Raw genomic sequence first — 15,832 nt, 5'->3', positions numbered from 1 at the left:
GTGGTGTTTCTGTTGGCTGGATTTATTCCATAGTTTTCAGTTGTCCTACTCAAATGTGCTTTTCTGTATAGCGAGTGTGGTATTGCTGTGTATTTATTGTTATTGCATATGAGAGGTTCTGTTTATTACTGCTTTGAGAATGCCAGCCATAGGATGGGAAGGGGCATCACCAGTTTATATGGGAAAAGCGACATGGCTCCAGCTCTGCACGGTCACTGACTGCAGGCCTGGAGGAACCGTGATTGACTCAGTTCAAGAAGGACAGGAACTGCTTGAAAGAGTCCAGTGCAGAGGCACAAAGATGCTGGAGGGAGTGGAGCATCTCCCTGATGAGGAGCGGCTCTCTTTAGCTTGGAGCAGAGGAGACTGAGGGGTGACCTCATTCATGGTTATAAATTTGTAAAGGGCGAGTGTCAGGAGGAAGGAGCCAGGCTCTTCTCAGTGACAGCCAACGACAGGACAAGGGGCAATGGGAGCAAGCTGGAGCATAGGAGGTTCAATGTGAACATGAGGAAAAACTTCTTTACTGTGAGGGTGACAGAGCATGGCCCAGGCTGCCCAGAGAGGTTGTGGAGTCTCCTTCTCTGCAGACATTCAAAACCCGCCTGGCCGTGTTCCTGTGTGACCTGGTCTGGTGATCCTGCTCTGGCAGGGGTTGGACTGGATGAGCTTTCAAGGTCCCTTCCAGCTCCAATATTCTGTGGTTCTGTGTGATTTGGTGCAAGTTGTGCTCATCTAAGACCATAACAGGTGAGAAAAGTGCTTTTTCACTGGTGACAAAAAGACAGGAGCACTGCGGCTGTAGTAGTCAGGTGAGCATGCAATGTAGCCTCTTAAGAGCCACAAAAAATACATTCAGACAACAATAAGCCTATTAGCTACCTTTGTGGCCTAAAAGATGATGGATTGTAAAGTGGTTTTGGGTCCAGTAAGAGTATTGCATTCTCTAATGAAGCAAATTCCAGCAATGTTTAACTCCAGGGAAATGTGGTATTAGTTTGAAGGACACTATAAATTTTCTTCCTGTCCATTTCTCACTTTTCCTGGACTGTGTATTTCCAGTTTAGAGCTATATGGGAACTCAAAAAGGGCAACCTGGTGCTAGATTGAGAAATGAAGAGGTACCACATTTCTTTATTGAAATTCCAAAGTCTAGAAATAAAAAAATAAAAACAATTTAAGAAAAAGAGTGAAAGTATCAGCCGTAATGCGTTTTCTGTAAACCTCACTCAAATGTAAATGAGTTGCATTGTTTTTCTTTCTTTATAAAAACTACTCCACTGGTTGGTCAGTCACAACCAAGTCTCCTTTTGAGGAATGGTATCTTGGGTGCATTTACTTGTTTTCTCATGAAGTTTAGGGCTGACTGTAAGACCCGTGTGATTAACTTTAGAAGGGCAGTACTTTGAGACTTGATACTCTCTTGACTCAGATTAGCTTTAGGCTTGCTTCTTCCTGCTAAGCCTGCACAGATTCCCTCTGAAACTGTTCATTTATTGAAAAGCTTTTCATCTGCAGATTAATTGCAAGCATACCTTGGTCTCCACTTTTAATAAATTCAAATAATTTAGGTATTCACAACTGATCAGGCTAGGGGTCACATATGAACGACATCTGCACATCTGGCAACAAAGCAGCTTTGACGTCAGCCCAGTAGGGAATCTGCCTGAAAACTCAGATATTTGGAGGTACTCGAAGAGCGAGTGAAACTCCATTGCCTTCCTGCTTTTACAGTCCATGACTTGTACCAGGTCTGTGGGAGTTCTGCTGCTGGAGAGGGGGTGTTGGGTGGAAGGCCAGGGTGACCTCCTGCTTGTCCTGAGCCAAGCGTATTCCCACACAGCTGGCAGAGAATATCTGCAATGTAAGGGCTCGCCATCTGCACGCAGCAAGGAGGAGACTGGCCGGTCCCCATCCTGTGTGTGACACAGCTGAGGAAGAGGATTTAACCTCTAGTGCCTGAGAGAGGTCCAGGCCTGAGATGTTTGAAGCTTAACGCTGAGATATTGACACCTCTGTTGGAGGCCCTGTACAGGCTTTACTGGCTGGAACACGTTTGAAGAATAGATAAATATTTTGCAAGAACAGATAAACATATTTTTTCTTGTATTACCTAGCTTTAATGCAATCTTTTTGTCTTCTTACAACGCAACTCCATTTCAGATTGCGATAAAAAACAAAATATGTGGGAGTAGGACTGTCTAGCTTTTTTCTGTTTTTCTGTAGTTCTGTGGTAAGTTGTGCTGTTCCAAATGGTGTTAGTCTTTGTGTTTTATGGGTAAGGTTGACAAAGATCGCTTTGGATATCGTACAGTTAAGTAAAACCTTCAGCATTCTGCGAAGAACTTTAACATAGGTTGTCTGGGGATATGTTCTGAAAAATCTCACTGCTTCCTTCACTAAGAACGTTCATTTTCATCACTTTCTTCTCATCTTTCTTTGTGAGGTGGGAACCGTCTTATGTACTGACAGGTAGCTATGGTAACCATCCTAACCCATGTACACACGTGCTTTTGTGGTGTGTTTCCGTGTACCTGCAGTCTGGGTTTTAGCAGTATGTTTTCAGTATTATTTTCAAGGTAACTGGTAGGTTTGCAGTGGATCAGGATTATTATTTTCATGTAGTGGTTATTTTCCTCTTAGTCCATCTTGTTTATTGTTTCTGTAGAACAACTGAAATATTACTCCTGTAAAAATGTACTGCTGCTGCTTCTACAGGTAAAAAGTCAATGCCAAATCACGTTCTACACCAGATGTCAGTGTGTGATGCTGTCCCAGTCCTGCTTGCTGATGGACACTCTGGGCAGCACTATTTCTTATTCTTCCAGGCCTTACATGTCCCAGAGAAGAGTAACACATTATGTGTTTCCTACACTTATCTAAGAATAGACCAAATGATTCTTCCAGGTGATACGAAGAAGTAGCGATGAGGAGAAGTTGCTGTGCTTGGTACGTCAGCGTGCGGGACACCACTGTCAAACTGCTGTCATAGTGATTCTCATACTGGCCTGGGAAGGGATCCCTCATCTCCTGGCTGATACGCTGTACAAGGAGCTGACGCAGAGCCTCAGAAAATACGGCTGTCCCACCAGCCGTAGGTGTGCGTTAAATGAAGAGTAAGTTACTTCAGTAGTAAATGGTCGGTGCGTTGCCTTTTGAATGTCCTGCAATAAATAACTTGACACTCAGTAGTTCAACTAATAAAATAAATACACAAAAGCTCATTTAAAGCTCCAAAGCACTACGTGTCATTTCAGTATAAAGCTTAGCTCCTGGCTTTTCCTAGAGACCAGGCTCTAAGTGACAGTTGTGCACCTACAGTCCAGGAAAGGAGTGGCAACCACCTTCTCTCCTAGCATGCCCTTTGCACACATGGCTGTGCTACAGAGCTGCTAAGAAGGTGGTATGTGACTTTTTGAAATAAACGAGAGATTGAACACTCAAAATGAGGATCTTCCTCTCTGTGCCTCTGAGAGGAATTTAGTTTAACTGATACATTAATATTGCAACTGAGACTTTGGAGCAGTGCTGCCTTTGTGCTCAGCTTTGTGTAGCCCACATTTAACAGACTGTCATAGCTGTAGAGTGACCTGAATCTAATGCTTGTGTTCTTAAAGGGTCAGGCTGAGTGCAGTGGTTCAGCTCTAAATGTTAGATCAATTTGGAGCTAATGGTATTGCACAAAACTAATTAACTATTGGATTTAGGGGTAGCCATTAGTAGCAGTGATATTTTCTTTGATAAAAATTTTATCCAACTGGAGAAGTCAAAGTAGCATGGGTATATTTATATAGCTGTGTATGTTATGTATTTCCCAGAAGTGGGACTCTGGGGAGTTAAGACTGTCTCTATGGAGAAAAAGGTCAGTCCTCTACACAGGAGTATTTCCTTAACAGCAAAGATCTGGTTAAACCATATATTTTATAAATTCCTACGCTGTGTATCATAAAAGAAACAGCAAATAGCATTGACCTAAAAAAAAAGGAAAAGGAAAAAAAAAAGCTGCGTTGTCAGCTGACTTGATGTCTCTTTATTTCCTTTCATAGTCGTACTTGTGCGTGTCAAGGACTTGATCCAGAAACTTGTGGAGCGTCATTCTCATTTGGCTGTTCGTGGAGTATGTATTTCAATGGCTGTAAGTTTGCCAGAAGCAAAAACCCCAGGAAATTCAGGCTTCTCACCGACGACCCGAAACAAGTAAGATTTATTTCATTGTTTTGTTTTCCTCCAAATACTTATTCTGATCATTGTAAGATCTAGAAATGAAATCTACAGATATCTGCTCTTCTCTCTTATCACACAGGCACCCACTTACATGTTTTGTAACTGTAGTATTTGTAATGTTTCCACTGTATGAAAACGCAGTGTTGTTTACTATGTATTTAAATACCCAAAGATTATCTTATTGGCAATATTTTTATGAAGGAATAAAGGTGATGTAAACTGATAATCGCTGCCTGGTGAACATACCTTCCTCAGGGTAACTTGAAAATGCCTTTTGTCCTGACTGTAGGGGTCTGTAACCCCACTTCCCAGTCAGACTCCTAGGTAAGAGTATCACGTCTCTACCAGCAGATCTGGCATTCTGTAACAGACGTTTACTGTAGGGCAGTCACTTACAGTCTCCGTTTGGGTTACCCTGCCCATAATCTTTCTCAGCTCCTGAACCCCACTGCTGCCAGCTACAGAGAAGACCTGGTTGGCTCAAGTCCAGACGGTAGCAGAGGGATTCTTGCGTTTTTTAATGGTGTGCACACATTCGTATGTATGCACAATGTGAAACACAAGTTGTTTCTTGGAAGAGAGAGATGTCAGTTGATCAACTGGAGCTAAATACTCCTCCCAAGTCTTAATTTTTCCTGAAAGAGTTGATGATGCATCTTTAGCATATGTGCATGAATGCAAAACTGTCTCCTCCAAGTTGTGCTGTCCACTCGTGTTGTGGGTATTTACATACTTCACCAGTGCTTAAAATGGGGAACTTCTGCCTAGGCCAAAGAGAGCGCACATGGCCCTTCTGCTCACTCGGTACATGACTGAGGCAGCACAAGCTGAAAATATCCCTGCTTGTCTCAAGAGGGAATTTGTTTTCTAAATCTTCAGTTGATAGGAAAACGTGCTTATTGGGCATTTCTTCATTTTAGGGATCCGGTTCCTTCTCCTTCTCTGTGAACCTTCTGTTTTTAGGCTCTTCCCCTGTGTAATGCTGTGAATGGAGCATTCTGTGTATGTGTTTTCTCTGTAGGTTTCTAATGTTTTTAAACCATTAGCTGGGGAATCAACAACGATGGCAACCCCCATATGTACTGTCTAATGACATACAGGCTGTGCCAGATCTCTTGAGACAGCTCAAATAGATCTGTCTTTGGTCAGAACAAGCACTGTGAGACTGCAAGCTCTGGTGGTGGCATCGCTTCCTCTGAGTCTGTGAAGTGGCCACCCTGAGCTCCATTTGGACACTCAGCCGAGCACCACGGCATTCACAGCCGCATCTGGAAATGCTGCCCCATGCACAAGAGCTGTCTGGCATGACCTGTGGATTTTTGGAGAAAAATAACTTCTACCACAGTGTAAAAGCAGTTTTCTAAAGAAGATTACTTAACCAGGATATTTTCTAGATGTCTGGGCAAAAAGTGCATTCCTTTATTTCCCCTTTTCCATGGAAGTTGTTTTAAAACCTCTGGATTCTGTAGCTGAGAGGGGGTGAGGGTTGCACAGCACCCAGGTGCTCCTTAGCTGTATGTGCCTGCAAGGGAAGCGCCTGCACCCTTAGGCTGCTGCTGCGCCAGAGCCTCCAGCTGTGGGTGACAGTGATGCTGAGGCACTTGCAGTGCACGTGCAGGTGGTCAGTGCACCTCAGAGAAGTGAAAATACTGGTAAATGTTTTTCTCTTCATTTGGTTTTGTCATTAATTTTTCTAGCAGATACTTCTTGTAGCTAAATATTGGCTATTGATGATTTTGCAGATGACATTAAGCTAGGAGATAGAGAAAATTAAGAAGAAGATAGTTCGAAGTCCAGAAAAATTTGGATCATTTGAGGCAGCGGATGGAGTGAGATGAGGTTAAGGGTGTAATGTACCTAGGTAAGAGCAGTCCATAGGATAGATAATGAGGGACGTGTTCACCTTCGGTGCAGTTCAGAAAAACTGGTGGTAGCGATCAACAGTTGCTAAACTGGCTATGGTATGAGGTAAAAATAATAATGTAATAGCACATCAAAACATGAGAAAGTCCCCATATATGTTTATATACGTTGCTGTTTACAATATATGGTGATAAGTGGTGGTGGTTTTGGTGGGTTTGTTTGGGGTTTTTTGTTTGGTTTTTTAACATAAAATGAGCCGTTATTTGTCGCCACTACACAGCACGCAAAACTGAAGCTGGGGTTGTCTCTCAAAGAGGAAAACGAAATAGGGAGTATGTTACCACCCTTTTCTTCCCCAGTTTGTGAGTGATTTTCCTGTAAAAGCAAAAGTTTAGGGAAATAATGTAGAGGTTGTTTCTATATGTAAGAGCTTAAACGTTACACTGCCATAGAGGGCAACTCACTACTTCCATGTTTATACAGCTTACTTCAGGGAAAGGAATACCACTTCCCAGTCTAGTAGGTATTTCCATAAAGCCCTGAATTTTGCATCTCCAAAGAACAAAATATTTACCAAATGTTCTTGATAAAGAGTCCTGTTGCAAAGTTAGAAATGAACCTATGCCTTTAAGAGCTGAAATTAATTTTAAATACTATTGGGTGTTACTCCTGCGATCAGAAGAAAAAGAAGGCAGAAACCTGGGATTCTTTTCGCAGGGCTTTATCAACATAAATTACGGCCCCGTAAGCAAGAAGGCTTGAGGTTTCATCTCCACTCACACGTGGTATTTTTCTCTCCTAGATGTTACATCTCTGTTCTGTGTGGACGTACCTCGTTCCCTCACTGTGCATCGGAAGGGGGAAATGACACAGAAATTAGTTCCTTGGCTTTTTTTGCCCTAGCAGATACCCTCCATTGTTACTTTGTTGACTTATATTTAACGATTTTGGTATTTCAGTCATGCAAAAGTAGGCTTATTTATGGTTGGGGACAAAAGGCAGCAGAACAGAAGTCAAATTAATGAAATACAAGAGGCAGACTTTCTTGGCTTTGCTGACTTGTCAGGCATCTCTAGACTGTATTGGATTCTTTTAAAGCAAATTACAGTGCTCTGAATGTTGCCTTTCTTTGCAGGAGGAACTTCTTGAAAATAATTTGCAAACTTTAGCTACTGATGTGGCTCCAGTTTATAAGAAGCTTGCTCCTGAAGCTTTCCAGAACCAGGTAAGTCTGTGACGTTCACCTGGTGTGGCTCTCAACAGTTTGAAACAAGATGAAATCCCAGAATATGTTCAGGGGTAGAAACCGCAGATGTGGTGAATCAACTTGCTACAGCGGTTACTTCATGTGTGTGGTTTTAAAATACCACACCTCTTTTATTTCAGCCGATGGCAAAGTTATGCCCTGAGCTGTGCATATATAACAGGCTTAGAGATAATACTGTAAATAAAATGTTTTTATTATATAAAGACACTTTGACTCTGGCTGAGCTGCTGATCTCACTGACATCCAGTCAGAGGTGCTGCACATTTCATAGGACAGTACGTGCTTTCCACTCATTCTTAACTGGCTGCATGTATTCCCTCACAAGGGCAGCTGTGGCTCACAGGGTTCCAGGTCGCTCACTTGCAGTCCCAAGTACCTGTAGTTAATTTTACTTTCAGGTGGAAAATGAGCACATGGGCCCAGACTGTCGGCTGGGATCCAAGGATGGGAGGCCTTTCTCTGGTGTGACAGCCTGCATCGATTTCTGTGCCCACGCCCACAAGGACACACACAACATGCACAATGGAAGCACTGTGGTACGAACTGAGGATTTTCTTGTTTCTACTGTTTGCCTGTTGTGTTTGCTGTGTGTTTTAAAATGCCGCTTGATTTAGCGGGTACGTTTACCTGAAGTTCTTTAAGGTATTATGAAATTAACTGCATGGTGTTGTTTATAAATGCCCATGCTATTTGCATATATTTTTATTGGTCTACAGAGGACGTGAGTCCATGTTATTACAGAACAGACCAAGAAATGTGTGGGACCAGTCCTTCTGACAAAATACCTTAATTCTTTTAAGACCCCCGGGCCTTTTTGGAGAGGACTGGCCCTCGGACAGATGAGCTATTCATAACAGAGGTTTGATGTTCAAAGGCGAGTGATTATCCAGCCAAGGAGTTGAACAGACTTCTGTAGAGGAAGAGCTAAAACAAACTGATGCGTTATTCATTTCTCTCCCCTAGGCTCAGTTCTCATCAAATTTGCTTTTTCTTGCACTGTGCACTTCCCAGGCTTCATGTTGGTGTAGGTACGAGTCAGTGAGTGTGGTGTCGTGGTGCAGTCAGGTGACTGTTAGGATCTTTAAATCTTAGTATGAAAGGAAAGCCCACAGATGTGTTTTTTGGAAGTGATCGTTGGACCAAATACGTTCCTGGAGTGCTCATGAGAAAATCAGTTGGGAATTACTCAGTAAAGTGATCTTCAGAAATCAAGACCACGGTCTTGAAGAAAGACAGTCTCAAAAGAGAAAACTGACAGTCTGGTTTTTAGTAGTTAGAGCATTGCAGTGCTCTGAATAGCTGGGATGAGCACTTGTACATCAGTGGAGGTAACGCCCAAGAGCAATTTCTCTGTCAAAGGATGCATGTCTGGAAAAAAATTCTCTAAAATCTCTACCTACTCTAGAAACAGTGGTTTATTAATTTAGAAATTAAAATGGAATTATTTTGTTGTTCAGTAAAACGTCACATTTACACATGTACTTAACATTTAGCATTTGTATGTGACATCAGTGAAATTACTGCAACAATTGATATTTGTTCTGTGCTTGGATGTTTGGCAAATGTCTCTTACCTTGCAGTGTAGGAGCAGGTCTCGGGGTTCTCCAGCACGCCAGTCCTGCATGGACTCAGATTTTTTCCTTGCGTTGAATGCCACTTATATGCAGATATACTGTAAGAAAATGCTGCGTGGTGTGCTTTTTAATGAAATTCAGTTCAGGTATTTAGAAAATAATGGTATTTTGTGAAGTGCTACATTGCCTCAACTTAAACTGAAATGGAAGCTGAGCCTGCTGCTCGTTCTGCCGTACTGGATCCCCGAAAGATCCCAAGTTATGGCCAGAAGTGGCTGGGGGACCATTAGCCCTTTTTCTTGAGGGAGTGCTTCTGGGAATGTATTCTCTGTCATCCTCTGCAATTTCAGTTTCTGGTTATCCTTCCTGGCGTTGAGACTTCATTTCTATGAATTGTACGTGATGCGTTTGCAAGTAAGTCCGAATGTAAGCAGCATGGAAAGCTGTGACCCGTGCAAGGTCCCTGCATAGAACCTATCATTAAGTTCTGCCAAATTTTGTCTTACAGAACATTATCAAATCATTGTAACTGCTGAAAACTGTGGGTTGGAGTCTGATTTTCATCTGATAGCTCACTCATACCAATAACTATTGATATTCTTTTTATTTAGACTTGGTATCTATTTTTTTTTCTCTTTATACTTGCAACAAAGGGCTGTATATAAATAGGAAATAGGTGTGAGTATTAACACTCAATTGATATACCGGAGTTGAGGTGTTTGGAAGGTAAATTAGAGTTCAGAGTTACCTGCTGATACCTCATACAGCCCCCACAGGGAGAGGATACGGGTGTGATTCACAGGACATGCAGAGGCTGCTGTCTGTGTGGCTGGCTGGGTGTACAGCCACAGAGGTACCCGTTGGAAGCCTAAAGCAACAAATGTTGTTTTGTAAACAGGGTGCTAGGACACGCCAGGCTTTCTTCAATCTGCATCAGTTTGGTGATGATCAAAATTAGGGTTGTTAATTGTGATTTATAACCAAATCTGGTAATAATGCAGGAAAACTAGTGGTAAGAACACGAAAGTAAATCACCGTGTGTGATTCTGGCAGCTGTCTGGGCACTCCTGCGTTCCTGTCTAGTTCCAGAAGCTGCTTCAGCTGCCTGTTTAGCTTCAAATAATTATAATTTCTTACAGGTCAGTGGTAGTAATGACAGAGGAGTCACATACATGACTGTGACGTTTTGTCTGTATCACGGACTATGTGCGAGTAACCCATCTAACTGAGGTGACAGCTTTCATGGAAGTGATTGATTGTGATCATTCAGAATGAGAAGGATTTGCACTGCCTTACAAACCTCAAACATCCATAACTTTATTTACTATTTTTCTCTTGTATTTTGTTTATTTGAGTAGTCACACACCTCACAGTTTAAAGTCTGTACAAAGTGTAGTTGTCATCTTGCACCTCAGTAGTGTTGGTAAGATTTCTCCCCTTCCTCTTTATTCTGACACAAAATCCTAATTTATAAAATCTGAAGTTCTTCTAGATGAAAAAGGTTAAAATAAATACCTTCAGCTCTGTCACCACTACTCGGGCATATGTGACACCTTCTCATTTTCTCCCTTCGGCTGGCGGTGAATCCCTTTCCCCACAAATATGAAAGGAATGCTGCACAGTGCACCAGAAGTAAGGGAAACCCAGGATCTACTTAAACTATTTAAACCAGACACAGACAGGAGTTCAGCAAAGCACTTAGATGGGCTTGATGATAAGGATGAAGTTTACTGTATACTTAAAAGAAGATATTATCTGATTAGCTGCCAATAATGATTTTCTTGGAAGAGCATTCATGTGTTTTTCTGGGCATACACGTTTTGATGATCAGCTGCATTATTTGTCTGTGACTCAGAAAACAAATGAGGCTGTCATTTTTGTTAGCACGGGAGGGAGGTCTTGGAAATGTCTTCTGTAGGTACCAGATAGAACAATACATCTTAACTTACAGAAATTGAGAATTGCTGTGGGACATCTGGTTTGCTGAACATCCTTCCTGGCCAGCAGAATCGCTTCCTGAATTTAGCAGAGCTGCTTTTTGGTAGAAAAGCTAAAAGTAAACAGCAGTATTCCCTGTTTGCTGTGTAGTAGAATGAAAACACTTGGCAGTTCTACAGAGGTGTAAACTAACCTGGTTATATGAAATAAAGTAATTACTGCCTACAAACTGAGGTTTTTAAGCACCTTTAAGTCAATAAATACACGATCCATTTTTTCTCAGACTCTTTTGTCATCTTTTAACCTTCTCCTGAGCATCATTGGTGTACGTTACAGCTGCAGTGTTAGGGTGCAGTGTTCCTTGTGGATGCAAAACTAGACCATAAATGAGCAACACAGAGAGAGAAGCTTTATAGTTATTAATGGAGTCTGTGAAGTGTAAGTAAATATTTTGCCTCTATATTGGATGAGCTGCAAAGGATCATGTTCTTCATTCCTGTGTGAAACCATTTAAAGCACTTCTACAGTGACTGGAACAAAATGGCTAATGAAGACACTGCTGGTTCTGGAGCACGTGCAGGGGTGTTTGTCATCCCATGGGGCACCTTGCCCTTTCAGCTGGGGTTGAGAAAGAAGAGAGAGCAGCTGCGATTACGTGTAGTCATTTAGGCCACACAGCCTGGAGCAGGCACTGGTGAAGAAGGAGAGGAACATAAATTCATGCTTCAAGAGCAGCTACCGTGTAAAATGTATTCTCGGCAGCAGAACTAAGTAGTGTCAATCATCAATCCATCAACAAACTCTTCCTGATTTATTTAAAAAAAAGATAAATCCTCTGCTCTTCCAATAACTTTGTGTGTTCTTGTAGCCACAGCTCATCGAGTCACTGCGTGTGGGTCCAGGCAGTAAAGGCCAGAATGTCTCCTAGGGGTTCTGCTCCATTCTGGGCCATGCCCACAGCTTGCTTGGTGAGCTACAGAAGTCCCAGGTGCTTGAATTGGTGGTTCAGGTTATAACAAATAGGAGAAAAGATAAACCCCTCAGGGCTGGAAAGGAATTTTTGTTACTGGTCTTTATATTGTGAAGAAGGAGAAACTTGGGAAGGTCACTGCTGACCTGTGAGCTGCCACAGGGGTTTGTGGCCCAAGTCACTGCAGGCAGTACAGAAATGCTGTCTGATGGCTCTTCCTGTGTGCATATATAGTTGTCAAACAGGAAATATGTTTGGGGTTCTCTTTTCTGACTCAGGTTACACACAGCTTGCTCAGGGTGTAACAAACAGGCCACTAAAACGATGGAGTTTGTCCCGGCTGCAAAGGAAACCATTACACATCCTTCGTACGTGCCATGGTAAGCAGTGCTGGTGCAGCAGCACCTCAGAGTCCCAGATGGCCCCTGCTGCTTTCCAGCTGCAAAGGGCAGATGAGTCAGAAAGTCGATTCCATCTTTCAGGTTTACAAAAGCCGATTGACCGCTTTGCTTTGCCGAAACTTGAATTTACAACATCTGTTCTTAGGACGCAGTGGAAAAGGCCACATCATTTCTACACGTGAAGTTCAAGGGGACAAAGGTAGATCAAAGAGTCCAACAATAATGCACCGTGGGTGTGCGTGCAGATGGTTCTCTGGAGATCTGTGGAGGGAATTGCATTGAGTTCATGGGTGCGTTTCAAATTGGGGTTTTTTTAATGTTTTATGAATATGCAAGTTTTACCGTGACGTCACTGAACCCAGAACAGGTAATGCTTCTGATCACTGGGAGCACTGGAAACCTGAACAAACCACTTGGTCAACGTTTTCTTTGGCTTTTCAGCATCCTGCATGATTTAGCTGCATATTCTGGAAAAAATAGGTAGTGCAGCAGGACACGCAGCTTCACTGTGTAAATGGGCTTTAAACAGAGTCTGTGATTTTCTGTTTGGGTTTAGTTGTGATCAGTATTCAGCACAGTATCAGCACCAGTGGAAAGCATTGCTTTTAACTTCTCAGCCATAGCTTCTTTTTAAGTTTCTTAATGAAATGAGGAGCGGCTGAGGGAACTGGGCTTGTTTAGCCTGGAGAAGAGAAGGCTGAGGGGAGACCTCATCACCACCTACAACTGCCTCAAGGGAGGTTGTAGAGAGGTGGGTGCTGGTCTCTTCTCCCAGGTGATGGAGGATAGAACAAGGGGAAACGGCACCAAGCTGTGCCAAGGGAGGTTCAGGTTAGAGATAAGGAGGAAGTTCTGTACTGAGAGGGTCGTCAGAAGCTGGAACAGGCTGCCCAGGGAGGTGGTGGAGTCACCATCCCTGGATGTGTTTAAAGAGCGGGTAGATGAGGTACTTAAGGATATGGTTTAGTGGGTAGACAGGAGCGGTTGGACGTGATGATCTCAGAGGGCTTTTCCAACCGAGCGATTCTGTGATTCTGTGAAATATTTTGCACAGTTTTGAATATTAGAATGGCTTTTGAAACGGACGTTTCATTTGGTGGATTATCTACTTCAGCTGTAAATCGCTGGCTGATCTGTAGGGCCTTAATTTATAGCTGGTTTCCCCATAACATTAACTTTGCAGTTATCCACTTGCCGTTGTGGCAAGTATTTTAATATTTTATAAGAGATTTTATTATGGGGTACACTGACCTTGAAGTTTTACATATATTAAATTTGCTATCATGGTGTTTAGGCTGTAGGTGTACCGGTCTTTGGGATTTTAACATAACTTTTAACATACGTGAATTCCTTCATTTTATGTATTCTAACCCAGTATTTCCTGCATCGTGTGCGCTAGGGTTGGCTGTGCTTTGAACACAGTTCTGCCAGTTCACCACTGCCCTCATCTTCCTCAGTTCCTCAGAACTTGTTCATCTTGTTGTAAAGCAGGTGTTGGCTTTTATGGCAGTGACAACTACTCATTTTTAAACTAAGTTTTCTTTCAACCAATATAAGCTTGATTTTGCCTCTGCTTGAATAATTACCCCTGGGTTAAGCGTTGTGAAAATGTAGAGCTAATCTACCTGTGCCCAGCAGTAAGTCAGATGAAAGATGATCAATAAATATTTAAGAGTAAATATTTTTATGGAAAAGAATAAATCTATTAAATGCGCAAGATCAGTTTTCCATGAAAGTCTCTGGTGAAATGCATGAAAATGTAGAACTGTAAATTAGATGAGGGCCTCAGTTTTCAAAATCAGCAAGATTGTGGATTGAGTCTTCAGAACCGGGACAGGTTTCAGCCTAGTGCGTGGTCCAGACACACACAGGCTGGACAGAATAGTTTTAAAGACAAGTGGAGCCAGGCTCTTCTTGGTGACAAACAATGATAGGACAAGGGGTAACGGACACAAACTGGAACACAGGAGGTTCCACTTCAATTGGAGAAGAAACTTCTTCTCAATGAGGGTGACAGAGCACTGGCCCAGGCTGCCCAGAGAGGTTGTGGAGTCTCCTTCTCTGCAGACATTCAAAACCCGCCTGGACGCCTTCCTGTGTAACCTCATCTGGGTGTTCCTGCTCCGGCAGGGGGATTGGACTGGATGAGCTTTTGAGGTCCCTTCCAATCCCTAACGTTCTGGGATTCTGTGATTCTGTGAAGTGAGAATCATTCTGTTTCCGATGGGAACGGTGGGAGCCAGGCCACTCCATGCTTATTTTATTACTGCATTTGATTTTAATTTAGAAGGGGAAGATGTGCTGGACTTTCTAAGAACATGAGTTGTATGTAATTGTGCTCTCTGTATGTCCTACCCTCTTTCACCCTTTCTGAATAACTTGGGATCTGCTGGCAAATTTCAACCAGATTTCACTGAACTTTGCTAAAATGGAACTGTTTTTGGAGGTTTTTAACCTCTTGTTCCAAGTTGTGAAATGTCACTGCTGAGCGGGGAAGACGGATCCAGGGTAGCTCCTCCACTGGGGACGCGCCAGGGTCCTCCCAGCCGCGGCCCCGGTTGATCCGTGCGCTCCTGCCCGGGAGCCGGGAGGCCCTGAGCTTCAGCCAGGCCCTGCTCCTGCTGGCGAGTGCCCAGCAGAGGTGGGAGCGGGGCACAAGAGGGAGCAGGGATAACGGTGCTGGAGCTGGGCGTGGGGGAGCGTGGGGACAGAGGAATCTGTAGGGAACTAGGGCTCATTCGCTGCTCATGGAACAACTTTGTTGTTTTTTCTAAATCTTCCTCGTAGTCCAAAGGCTGCCCAGTAGAGGTAAGTACGCATGGAGCAAGCACATCAGTAAACGCTATTCATCAGCTTCTAACCGCCCCTTCACGTCGCCTCCCTAAGAGTCCTTCTCTCGATCCTTTCAAACTGCCACCTGAAAAGCTCTTCTCCTTTGTCTGTGCCCCTCAAAATTTCTCCTGCTGCTGCTCTGCAAAGCTTTGCATATAGCTATTTATAAAGCCCTAACCACCACCTTACTGATTTAGGAGTTTTAGTTTGTGATTCCGTAATTTTTATTTTTCTGGAAACAACTGTGTGATACCTTTACGCGAAAGCTGTGCTATAAAACAAAAAATGTTTGGTTTTTAACCCCCCCTAAAACAATAGTATTACTGTTTCACCCTGGATCGTTAGGCACAGTGACAAGATCACCGTTTACGACGGGCATCATGTTCACCCTACCCAGTGATAACGGCTCCGTTCAGGGAGTATCAGCTTATCCTTGGGTGATGCTCAGATTCCTGTGTGCGTGTGTGTGTAGTTAGGAACTCCCTGTGGAACAGCAGCTTAACTGAGCCACGATATCAGTGCATGGCACTGGCAGTGCAGGGTATTGCTGTGAAAAACAGCAGTCTCTGAACGTGATCGAGGAAAGTATAAATGGCGTGGCTGTGCACTTGCTCAAATGTGTGAAACTGTCGCCATCCCTTGGAAAGCACCAAATGAAACCAGCAAGCGTGCTGCTGGTTTTAGCGCTCCCTCCAAGGAGAGGCGATAGTACGAACAATGGCAGAAAGTCCAGAAGTGCTGAAAATTAGAAGTACTGCAAAGG

The 15,832-nt window shown here is 43.1% G+C and overlaps 1 protein-coding gene across 1 annotated transcript in view; it reads left to right on the top strand.

Annotated features, from left to right (window-relative positions):
• Positions 1–2,907: 2,907 nt before the first annotated feature.
• LOC104544276 (methylcytosine dioxygenase TET3-like) overlaps positions 2,908–15,832 on the top strand; it is a gene marked incomplete at its 5' end in the record, with an annotated part of 20,035 nt that continues 7,110 nt past the window's right edge. The window contains 4 exons of the mRNA XM_010189097.1: positions 2,908–3,116; positions 4,047–4,197; positions 7,223–7,312; positions 7,753–7,890. Of these exons, the coding sequence (XP_010187399.1) occupies positions 2,908–3,116; positions 4,047–4,197; positions 7,223–7,312; positions 7,753–7,890 (588 nt within the window). The remainder of the gene's footprint in view (positions 3,117–4,046; positions 4,198–7,222; positions 7,313–7,752; positions 7,891–15,832) is intronic.

This window comes from Mesitornis unicolor, unplaced genomic scaffold, assembly GCF_000695765.1.
Source record: "Mesitornis unicolor isolate BGI_N332 unplaced genomic scaffold, ASM69576v1 scaffold4007, whole genome shotgun sequence".
In the NCBI taxonomy this organism is placed as follows: domain Eukaryota; kingdom Metazoa; phylum Chordata; class Aves; order Mesitornithiformes; family Mesitornithidae; genus Mesitornis; species Mesitornis unicolor.
This window is presented reverse-complemented; position numbering and strand designations above follow the sequence as displayed.